Source organism: Scardinius erythrophthalmus (assembly GCF_964197995.2).
Source record: "Scardinius erythrophthalmus genome assembly, chromosome: 25".
Lineage (NCBI taxonomy): Eukaryota > Metazoa > Chordata > Actinopteri > Cypriniformes > Leuciscidae > Scardinius > Scardinius erythrophthalmus.
In genome coordinates this window covers 8898175-8910876 of record NC_138245.1, presented here as the reverse complement: position 1 = coordinate 8910876, position 12702 = coordinate 8898175, and the positions used below count along the sequence as shown (strand labels likewise).

The window sequence follows — 12702 nt, the reverse complement described above, 5'->3', positions numbered from 1 at the left end:
CCCTGCTATTCCTTCTGAATGAGCCCAAGGCAGCACGACACGGACGGATATTATTCAGTCCTTTCCATAATTAAAAAAAAAAAAAGAACGTCTCATATTACTCACAATCCTTACCGGCAAATTGTCCAGACATATGAAGCAAAGCTTTCTTTCAGAACTACTTAGCCCCATTGTGAAATAAGCCAGTGACAGTGTGTTCAAAGAAAACTGTAATTGCTGGTAAATAATGATGCTAATTTATCAGACAATAAACCTGCACCACATTATTGTACATGAATGAGCCAATATGAGTCCTGTTGTATTTTATAGTAAGTACTAAAAACAAAGCCTTTACCCCGAAAATGCAGACACAAATGCTTGGCCAAAATTTCACTTTCATTTTTACAAAACTATGGCAGTGAGAATGCAATAATACTTATTAATCATGTTCTGACACTGAAATTGAGATTGTGTAAAAGCGTCTGCATTCACATATGTGAATGAAACATAAAGATCTATCAGCTAAGGAAAGACAACGACATAGATTTTGTTTACATTATTAATAATGCAAGATAGTTGGTCATTCTCAGTGTTATTAAAGTATCATTATGCATATTATATAACATGTAGTTTCAATGTGTTTTCAGGCCTTTAAAATCCATCCCTATTATGACATTTCCTTCAGTTTTAAGGTTTATCATAAAATGACTCACTCTTGTAAAGCAGTAATATCGCTACGATTATCAAATAAGCATTAGGAGCTCAGACTAATATAGCATTCAGCATATACAACTCTGATTCATTTCTATAAGAGCACAATGCCACATTTTATGGCATTCAATGGCAGACATACTATCAATAAAACGGCTCCACAATACTTCATCACTGCTTTGTGTTTCAGCTTCATAAAATACCAGAAAATGTAGTTTGAGAAGATGCACGGAATACAAATGAGTTACATCCGAACTTATAGACGACGTTCGGCCCACGAAATGAAATCAGAAAGATGAGATCTGAAGTTTCTAGGATATACTCGAGAGAAACAGGGAGCAAACCCTCAAGCAATCAATCTTTCAAAGTTTCTGCACAAGCAGAAACTTCCAGCCATGGCTATGGCAGTAACCCATTTAATTCAATTATAAAAATGCATTAAAAAGATATTACGGCAGGGACAGAGTGTAATGAGGCGTGTTTACTTGAGGATATTGTTTATAATGAGCAGTTGTAGGGTTTAGGCCTATAGTTAGAACAGGACATGAGAGTAAACAGACGGAGATGAGATGAGGGAAAACTCGGAAACACTGTATGGTCTTTCTTTTAATTTAACCAAAAAGAAAACGAAGGCAAGCTCTGTGTTAATGCACACAGCTTCCCAAGAACCTCAGGCTATCTGTCTGGAAGGATACAGTCATTATTTATCTGAGCTATCAGAAATAGTGTCTGTCAAACATCCACCTCATAAAAGAACAAAAAAAAAAGCACCATAAACACAAGAACAGCATTAAACCAATGACTAATTCAGATGATAACAAGAAAATGTTGCTTTTACGAAAGATTTGTGAAAAAAATGTCTTACCGTCAGAACTCTGTACAACCGTCAAGACGAACACCAGGCCACAGAGGACCAAAGACTTCCATTCTGAACATCCCATGCTGGCTCTGACTGGACTTGCCGCTTTCCACATGTCTGGGTCGAAATCACTGTAGTCACAACGATCCAGGAAAGTCACTCTGAGAGATAACCATCATTGACCTCCAAGCCTGCAAGAAAACCACAGTGGACTGTCAGTGTTTGGCTGTCGATGAAGAGCTCCTCCAGCATTAAAACGTCTTCCTTTAAACTGCTCCAGTCTCGTTCGCCTCAGTTCCTCCACTGATTTTTGTTTTTTTCCAGTAGCAAATTCACACAGATTTCCTCCCATGTGTAGAAACCATCTATTGGAAGGTGACTGAGACCTGAAAAAGCACCTCCCACATTACAAACAAGCCATTTACCTCAAAGCCTGTCGTTACCGTTTATCTGACTCTCTTCTCCCAAACCTGTTCCGCTACCATCCTTTTTGGAGAGGAAGCAGGTTTCTCATCCACTAAAGCCCCCAGCGCATATTCTCCAGCTAAAGAGAACTCTGTCATATACAGTATCTCATATTTTGAATGTTTTCCTTCTCTGCATGTTTACACCCTCCACCGGCCTCCCATAAAACACACTCACAGCCTCATGGGAAACATCGTCACTCCAGTAACGAGCCACTTAGGAGCCCATTAAAAACAGTGTGTGCACCCCCCTAGGTTTCTTGAAGATACACTAAATATATCTCAGCACCCTTTAATACATTATTGCATTACAGAGCATTTCCTCATGTCTAGTCAAATAAAAAAAAAGTACTGTACATTTCGGTATGATCAGACAAAGAATGTCTAAATGCTAAAGCATTGAATTAAACATATCAAGGTTTTGGCTTCCTATCATTAGTATTCAAAAGTCAACAATGTGATTATAAATAGTATAGTGTGTAATAAATAGCATAAATAGCACGCACACACACACACACACACACACACACACACACACACACACGTGTATATATTGTTATATATATCGACGCAAGTGTGTTTTGCTAGTTTCAGCCTGACGCAGTTATCATTTTCACATCCTGCGTCACGTTGTTTAAATAGCAAATGCATCTGCACCCATTTGTGCGCCCATGGTCTGGTCTGAAAACGAGGTGTGTTCAGGTGCACTGTTGCTATTGAAATAGACTGTGCCATTGACCAACTGAAACCTGGTCTAAAGTCAATGGCGCAATATTTTTTTGTTATTTAAAGAGCGCGTTAGTAATATGCGCCTATAGGCGGGTCCACAACGCACGTAAACTTTGTCCAGTAAATGGTCTGCTTGCGCAAGAGCAGATCTGTTTTGTCGCTAGAGAAGCGTTCAGTTTGCCGCCATGTAAATAGCAAATCCGCCATGGCGCGAGCGCAACTGGCTTTTAAAGGGAATGGGAGATTAGACTCTGATTGGTTTATTTCATGTTACACTCAAACACACCCATTACTCATTAAGAAAATAGGGACAACGGGCTGACCATTTTTCCCATCGTTAAACTAGCAAAAGTGCACTTATATGCAATGTATATATATTTATATATGGTGTTATATAGGGAACTATTTTAACGTTCTAAGCACATGGTCGAAAGCTTACAGTGCAAGTGCACTTATAGGGCATGTCCGAATCCACTTTTGCTAGTTTATCGATGGGAAAAATGGTCGACACATGGTCTAAAAGTGTTGTCCCTATTCTCTTAATGAGTAATGGGTGTGTTTTGGGCATAACGTGCAATAAACCAATCAGAGGCTCATCTCCCATTCCCTTTAAAGTCGTCATGAAATCAAAATTGACCCTATTTACTTTGTTAGCGCATATTACTAGTCTTGTGGTAAACAATTAATCTGTGCAAGTTAATACACAAAAAAAAAAATGTTTGCCAGGGTTAATCAAAATCTGAAAAGTTACTTCCGGTCTGGAATGGCGTTGCATTTCTGATGACGTCAGTTTGACGGCTTGGGTTGAAAACGCTTAACCACTCCCCTCAAACCGTTAGTCTGCTATGAGCAGAGATGGAGAGGAGGAGCGCTAAAGTAAAACCCTGCCCTCTGTTCAATATTCCGTTTCACTTGGAAATATGTCACAACACTGGAAATACGTCACAACACTGGAGAAAAGTCGTTTGCAACTTCGGGTTCACGGGGACTTTAAAAGCCAGTATATATATATATATATATATATATATATATATATATATACACACACACACACATATATATATAATTATATATATAATTATATATTATATATAACTATACTAATTATATGGTTATACAGAATTGTAAAATGCACATGTTAAACTCCCTATAAGATATATACCATCATCAAATTAAATAATATTTTTAATAGAAAGTTTAATTAATTTTGATAATTAATATATTTAAGCTGGCAAAACACTTAATAGATGATGTTTGTGTTTGGTTCGCATCAAATATTGTGGACACCAACAATACACCTTTCATGGAAAGACTCAAATGGTGGGCGTAGCAGCATTAACATTAGCATTAGCATTAGCAAAATAACAGTGTGGTACTGTGGAGCCCCAGTAGGTTCTGAAAGAGAGTATATTTTCTCCCTAAAATCATCTGTGCTGAGATTTTCAGAGGTAAAAAAAAAAAACTAGCGAAGCCGTGGTGGCGGCTCACAGCAGTTAGCAGTGAGAAAAATAAATGCATAAAGGATGAGGGTTGATCCCTACATAGTCAAAGGGTGTTCGACTAAATCAACGACAACAGCTCCGTACTTTCATATCTTCGTCTCACGCTGTGAGCGGTTAACATGCTGATCAGTCTCCAGAAGCTGAGCCATGGACGAAGGCGGCCCGCCTGACTCCCGCGCTCCTCATTAAACGTGTTGAGGTCTCTCCCCTCCACGGGAGGCCTTATCTCCCTAAGCTGCAGCAAAGACCGCCGATCAACACCTGTTAAGTGCTTCAAACAAATACTGCCGTTCCATCGCTGACGCGGCACAGCGGGAAAGCCTGTTGTCGCCATTATGTGTGTTTTGTATTCGCAAATCAAATTAAAAACTCTAATCATGACAAATTAAGACAGCAACCATCCATTTTCAAAGGATCCGGGCCGTGATGTTTGATACCAGCACTTCCTTTGATTATGGAGCAAACCGGGCTGCTGTTTTATGCCGAAAGCTTCACTGAATCGTGTTGCTTACGTAGAAACTAGCAAATACAAGGGCTGTGATCGATGGAGAGGTCTAGACCCAGAAGGCTTTTTCACAGCTGTGTACATCTGCTTCAACAGATCTGCAACACTTAGGGTTCCTCAACGAGACAGTTGCATGAAATAAAAAGAAGAACTTTGAAAGAACATTCCACTTCTCCGGGTGCGAAGAGAGCCGTTAAAATCAGAGCTGAAAGGCCAGTTTGAGATGTTAATGCCAAAACAGAGAAACAAAGGGCAGATGTGTAATTATGCGGCCGTCTTTCTCCCAAGCGGGAGTGAGACCCACCGGAGAATAGAGGAGGAGCCATCCTTTCAGAGGGGTGGGTGCAGGAATAATGCACAAGAGGCAAGGCCGAAGGGGGGCGGAGGGGGGTTTACAAATTTTACAATGCGAGATTGACAGCTTGCAAGTCTCGCTTGACCTCTGAATTAACCCCCGAGCTTTCAATGAACTACAAAAAGAGCCATGAGATTGATGGTCAAAGAATATGACAAGTGTATAAAAAATGGGCCCATAAACAGGGACACGCATTCGCACAATAGAACTCAAACACACCAATGTTGGGACAAAGCACACAAGCTGACAAGCTAAATATTCATAAAGGGGAATTCGTGAAACATATCTTTTCCAGTTAGATAAGGTGATTTTGTAGTAGTTTAGTTTTTTTGTTTTTGTTTTTTACATTCCATCAGACCGATAATATTTAAGTGTTAACAAATTGCAATCTTCCATTTCATGATATTGCTAAATTGTTATATTGGCATAGATTATGTCTTCAGAAACGTAACAGAGTAACAAGGTTGCCAGTTTTACAGTTCAATTTGACAGTGACATTCCAAGGCCATGAAAATGTGTTGTCTAAAATGTAAAGTCATATTTCTACAAATATTTGTACAGTTATCAGTTGTTTATAATAAAAATGCATTGTAACAGGGCAGTCCCCATGTAAAATAAGATAAAGTGATAAAAGAAGAGCCTCTACATCCTTAAAGCATTCACTTCTTTATTATTATTTGTATAAAATAGAACAATAGTAAAGTAACAGAGTTGACACATAACCTGGAGACACTACTTATTTTTCTAATAATAAATATAGAAAACAATTGAACGAATACAGACCAAATTCGAGCGACCGAATACAGACAAAACATAAGCTTTAATTTAAATATTACTGAAAATTTTAATATCTGGAACATTTAGAATATATTTGGAGAAACATGGGTGGAAAAAAAATATATATAAAACAATTACCCAGCATTTACAAAAATTTCTAGGAAAGGGTATTAGCATATTAGGTAACACTTAATTTTACCTTGTGTCCTTGTTACAGATGTTACATGTACATACCATAGTAATAACAGTAAATTATATGCAACTAAACATAAACCAAAACCTAATCCTAATTAATATTACTCTGTACTCAAATATATAATTCCACTGCAGTGTAACCATATATTGGTATTGCAAGTAAATTACTGTTCATTATTTTTTTTATGATGGATACAAATGTCACCAGTTTTACAGAATGGCCCATAATAGCAACACATACCCTTTCATGAACATTTGCCAGTGAAGAGTTTGTTTTCGATGTTTGCATATTTTTGCTAGAATATCAGGTCAGTGATGACAGTGTCCCATTGAGCCAGAAACACTAGAGGAAATCAATCAGCGGTCCAGGGGTGGGCCAGTTAATGCACAGCAACACATGAGTCATTCTGAACACATCCCATTTGACTCTACTGTCACACATTCACCTTTGCCATCTGGACGCTGCCGCTTGTGTACATCTTAAAACCAGAGGACAAACATCATAATATCAGGGGTGACGGATGTATTAAGGTCAGATGGACGACAATGTCAAACACTAAATGAGCAAATGACAAAAAACTCAAAATGCTATTGAGCAAGCAATGAATGAAGAAACATATGTCATTATGAACTAAACGTAGAGGACAGGAAAAGCAAATCAAATACATTTGTGGGACAGAAACAGGGGATTTTGAAAGTTTCAGTCTTCGTTCACTGCAATTAGATGGAAAAGACTGACCAGTGCAATTTCTTAATTTCTCTGTTTTTGCAACACAGAAGAAAGAAAAACATAGGCTAGTTTGTAACATAAGGGTGATTAAAAATGAGAGATTTTTCAGTTTTAGGTAAACGAATCCGTTAATAGCTCTTAAACCTCTTTACCTCATACAAATGGAACACTGTACTAAAATACAGTGTATCCTGCAGCGCTTTTCAACTCTTTGTCGCTATTGAATCTGCATTGATACAGCAAAAGAAATTATGTTTTATCTTTTTGTTAGTTTGCTTCCTAAATTAAACGTAATCAGAGAGAAAGCCTGGGCAATGTGAAATATTACAAAGACAATCAATAGACAATATAGCTTTCTGTTGTGTTTTGCGCTGATTGTGCACAACAACCAACACGGAGTGTTATGGATAGTTTGACATGTGAAATATAAACTTTAAAGACAGGGCTGTGTTTGATCGTTGAATCGTGAGCAACAGTAAAACAGTCAAAAACCAAACAAAAAAACAACTCACGGACCATGAACCAGCTCCATTAAAATGACTAAAGGACTTGTTCATGAAATCATTTATGGTCCGGAATTGGATCAGAATTGAATCATAAAAGAAAACAAAATCGTTCATTTTCTTGTGGTTCTTATTCCTGCGTTGATTCCTTACAATCGCAGCTGGCTTCTACACCAGGAATGCAAATGTATCATCTTAACTAGCCATTTAGCTCTGTTTAAGACCTGGAAAAGATACATGAAACCCTGTGTGACAAAACTGCCTCATGACCATGTCAAATCTGAATAACTACTTTAATGAAAGCATGCAGACATGGTAAAAAGGCGTATATAACGCTTTGAGTGGTGGTAAAATACGGTAATCACTCTCCGTGAATGAAATCTCACTCTTTTTAACTTCTTTTCATCCTTCTCTGAAAGAAGATGTTTGTGATCCATTAATCAGAGCAATCAAGGCCTCTATCAAGCCGCCACACAAGCAAGAGACGAGAACTCGACTCAGAACCAGAGAAGAACCAAATTCCTCAGTACAAGCTGGAGCTTCTGGAGAAGTTTCTGGAAATAGATTGAACAGCCCCTTTTTACTAGAGAATACCGAACACCACATTCATACTCTGCAGGAAGGGGGTAGTTAACTCATCTATTCATTATTCTGATACACACCATTCTAATTCCAACAGTAAATGACATGAACACCGGCGTAATAACGTGCAGAACGCATCCGAAATCCTATTAAAATGGCACGGTGTCTCTCTAAGACGATTAGAATGGGACTCGACTGCTATGAGTAAGGAAGTTTTAATATGGCCTTCATATATTGTTAACAGTAATTTTGATGTTTTAGTGGACAAGGAGTGGATTATCTGAAAATGAAATTTAAAAATGTCATTTCCATTAACTGATAGCGCCAATTTCCTCCTTTCAGGTTGCCGACGATAAGGAGGATTCAGTCCCGTCGTGTTTTCCTGAGAAGCCTCCGTTTTAACGGTAATAGAGTGACATTAATATGGGGAGACGTATAAGAAGGTCAAAAAAAATTCTGAGGACCACCATTATACAGGTATCTTACACGGATTGCACCTGCCAATCAGAAGAAAGAAGTCCTTGACACTCCATGTTTCCCCTTCAGCTACGGGGATACGGGAGGGAAACAGACTTTCTTTGGCAGCAAAATGCAGAGAGCACTTCACACGAAAACGGCACGCTTTGGAGTTCCATGCCTTTTTAAAAGCATTATCGGCACAAATGTTTGTTTATGTATTTATTTATTAGAAATATTAGATATATTAGACAATCTATTGTGACATCTGAAATGAACACATATTAGGTCATTTCTAAACATGTAAATAATCGAATGCATTACAATGTACACAATTTGTTGAGCTACACCATTCAACCATGTTAAATACGTTGTTTTAAATTGTGAAAACGAGGATTTATTTTTATTCAATATACATATAAATAGATCAGTAACTACAAATCAAAATTCGGTCATGATTAGTTAGCCCCTACTAATTTAGGCTAAATGTCAACCCTGTTTTGGCTGTATTTAAACACATATTTTAGTAACAGGACCGCAAAAATGGCAAAAAGCATTTTTAATATTTAATTTAGTTAAATATGTAGTACTCTTTTTACTGACTATTTGTTTAAAAGGAAGAAAAAAAGTGAAAAATAAACTTAATTTTTAAGGCCTTATTCTGTACATTTTTAATGGAAAGTGACAGCACTGTGTTTTTGCAACAGCAAGAAGAGCAAACAGGGAAACAACTTATGTCTTCATGTCACAAAAAGAGAGCCACCCAATGTAAGAGGTCATAAAACATCAGGAGAGACTAGAGAAGAAAAAAAAGAAGGTTTCTGCTATTCTCAAAGGCTCATCATCTCAGTTTCAACAAAATGCATCAATTGTTAATCCCTGCAAAAGCAATGAAAGCACTGCTGCTGTCAAAAGGGTGCAAATGCACAGGTGGAAATGCGTGCATCTCTCTCTCTCTCTCTCTCTCTCTCTCTCTCTCTCTCTCTCTCTCTCTCTCTCTCTCTCTCTCTCTCTCTCTCTCTCTCTCTCTCTCTCTCTCTCTCTCTCTCTCTCTCTCTCTCTCTCTCTCTCTCTCTCTCTCTCTCTCTCTCTCTCTCTCTCTCTCTCTCTCTCTCTCTCTTTGTGTGTGTGTGTGTACAGAGGGACAGTCACAAACATGTTCTGTCATCCAGCATGATCTGTTCAGATACATTCATACTGACCTCATCTAAGAGCGCTTTTTTTTTTTTTTTTTTGCGAGGCGGAGCCAAAACGAGTGACATTTACATTTTGAAAATAAAATTACAAAGACAAAGATTATTTTGATTTTTTTAAGGATAATGTGTACCGATGGGGTGCACAATAAAATAAGGAACATGTATTAAAAAAGTGAATTAAATTTGATTTCATGTCAGCTTTGATAAATATACTCACTCATATGTGTTTTTTTATGTTTTTCCTTCATTGCCATTTGATTATTGATTATTTAATGCACATATACAGACACACATACACACACACAATCCAACTTGCCTGTCTCTCCCAGACAACAGCAGTTGTGTGAGCGTAACGCCTCCTCTGTCCCTCTATTAAGCACTAGATCATCAATTATTCAGCTCCATCGTGAGCCATTATTCAACAGGATGATTAATTTTTAAGATGGCAGAAGTGAACACAAAACATAAAGTGAGGGGCATTAAAAGAACGTCTTGAATGGGTGACATTAAAAGTGGGGTGGTGCAGAAATCTACCGATGATTGATTTGGGCAGGTTGATTGATTGATTTCTTATGAGAGGAAATTATTTGGAGATGATTCGAGCTCTGGTGGTTCACACGCTAACAGAGATGATTCAGGATTCCTCCACAAACCACAAACTCATTAAATTAATGACCACTTACTTTGATTAAAGTTAACAAGCTAAAACTGGAGATGGGTTTTCTTGGACATATACATTCTTAGCAAAAGCCTCACTTAAATCTTCAAAAACACTTTTTTGTGTGTGTGTGTGACTTTTCCAGATAAAAGCAAGCATACTGGTGTGAGGGTGAGAACAAGCTCGACAGTAAATCGTTATAAAATCGGCAGACAGATAAGGAGGGCGGAGTTTGTTCCCGGAGAGAAATCAAGTGTCAGGTCTAAATCTCTCCTGACAACGCAACCACCAGTTAAAGCCTCATGCTAAACCTGATGCTACGATGTTGACCTTTTTCAAAGGCGTCATGAAAACGCCAAGGCCATTCACTTTTGATTTCAAATTTGCACCTGTTTTTGCACGTGAAAAATGTATGTTATTAACGCTGTTTTTGCTTGTGAAAAAACAAATGCTAATTTTTACTGTTGCAGAGCCTTCCGCCGGCCGATTTGTGCGTCTTTTGTGTCGAGTTGCTGTGTGTATTTGGTTGAAGAGTGAGAAAGCAAAACAGTTTAGGAAAGAAGTGACTTTTATTTTACGTCCCCACCTCCCACAAGCTCAGTGGAACAGTCGGATGCTTGGCAAAGAGTCACAGAGAGTCGACTCTCTGCCATTTCTGTGGTTAAACAGGACAAACTTGTGGTCCTGCAGGTTTTGCTTTCAAAATCACCATCTTATTAAGATGCTCTCCCTGGTATCTCATTTTTATCACAGTTTTGATCATAATGAACTCTATATTACTTCAATCTTCCTCTCAGACCTCTAATAATATATATTTTTTTTCTATTGGAAGGATGAAGATATTGGACTTGCAAATATAATTGCCTGGCCCATATGTTAAAAATGAGACACTTTCAAGTGTCATATGCACAGCTTTATGGTTTCAAAATTTCTGTAACTGCTTGATGATTATGAAAGTAAAATGATGTCATTTTAAAGGTCCCACATTATGCAAAATTCACTTTTGCATGCTGTTTGGACATAAATGTGTGTTGGCAGTGTGTGTACACAACCACCCAATAGTGATAAAAATCCACTCACTCCTTTTGTATTAATCCCCATAAATCATCAGCAGTGTATCCCAACGACCTGTTTTCAGAATGCTGTTTTAGTGATGTCACTAAGCACAGGCCCCGCCCACGAGTGTTGACAGACACTGCCGTTTCAACATAGACCCGTCCTGATCGAGTTCACAGCTGCTGCACTGACGAGAATGTCTCCAAAGCGTTGTAAGTGTTGTGTGGCTGGATGTATTAATCCACATAGCTCTCTCTCTATTTACTCCCCGAAATCTGAGGCAGCCGCTGAAGACGAGGTGGAATTATTTTGTTTTTAAAGAAAATGCTCCTTCATCTCTACAGAAATTCGTTTATGTAGGCCTACTTGCGCACTTCTTATAACTTACTGTGTGTACTCAGCTCTTACGGTGATTTTCTCATCTTTTGTGTTATGTACAATAAACTTTATTAAACTCATCAGTATATGTTTGATCATCATTCGGACCTGGTCCGAAACAGCAGACTTGTAGGCTATTAATAGTGGATACATACAAGCAGATGACAAATATGTTATAACCTTAATTAAACTACTAATCTATACCTGTTCCATCTCTATACAGCACTCTGACTCTGTAGGCATTATTGTCCGACACCGGGTCGAAATGAACGCCGTTACTGAGAGTTTCTGATATTATTATCATCATTCCGTGAGATGAAATTGTCCTGAGAGACTGAGCGCGAGCTCATGAAGCTCCGCCCCCTGTGCCGTGCTGCACCAGCTTATTTGCATTTAAAGGGCACACACTAAAACAGCGCGTTTTTCTGAGCCCCAAAAAATGACAATTTAAACATGCTGTAAAAAATGATCTGTTGGGTATTTTGAGCTAAAACTTCACATACACACTCTGGGGTCATCAGAGACTTATTTTACATCTTGGCATAATAGGGGACCTTTAAATCTAGTGAATGGGAGAAATTGTGTGGACGGAAGGAGCCTCGAACTCAGTCTCTTACATGGCTCTGGTTTATTTGTGTGGTGATTCTGTGGTGATATCTCATTCTGAGCTGTTAGGCTTGAGGCTCAGAAGAAGAAAGCCATGAGAGATTGTGTCTGGATCGTTAGCCTCATTTACATGTGTTAACTAACACTGTGAGCAGAGGAACTGAGACGCAGATGTCCCTACACTAGATTGAGACTGAACTCATTTGACCCCCTACACTTTCTAAACTTTTACAGGAAGTTGAAGGGCTAATCGTCATTTCTAGATATTTCAGTCGAAACATCGAAAAGGCCAATTTACATGACAAGTTTTACAGTTATTAATGGATTATAAAACTGATAGTTGAGAATTTTGTTATGTAGTTTGGCAACTGTAAACACATACTTAGGACAATGAAATACATCACTTGTACATTATATTATTCCAAAAATAATACTAGTAATAATTAAATCATGACAACCCT

At 38.2% G+C, this 12702-nt stretch overlaps 1 protein-coding gene across 9 annotated transcripts in view; it reads right to left on the bottom strand.

Annotated features, from left to right (window-relative positions):
* adgrl2a (adhesion G protein-coupled receptor L2a) overlaps positions 1–12702 on the bottom strand; it is a 136675-nt gene that overhangs the window by 84696 nt on the left and 39277 nt on the right. For all 9 annotated transcript variants that reach the window (XM_081358488.1, XM_081358489.1, XM_081358490.1 and 6 more), the window contains exon 2: positions 1556–1740. In XM_081358488.1, coding sequence (XP_081214614.1) covers positions 1556–1664 — 109 coding nt within the window. In that variant the 5' untranslated portion in view covers positions 1665–1740. The remainder of the gene's footprint in view (positions 1–1555; positions 1741–12702) is intronic.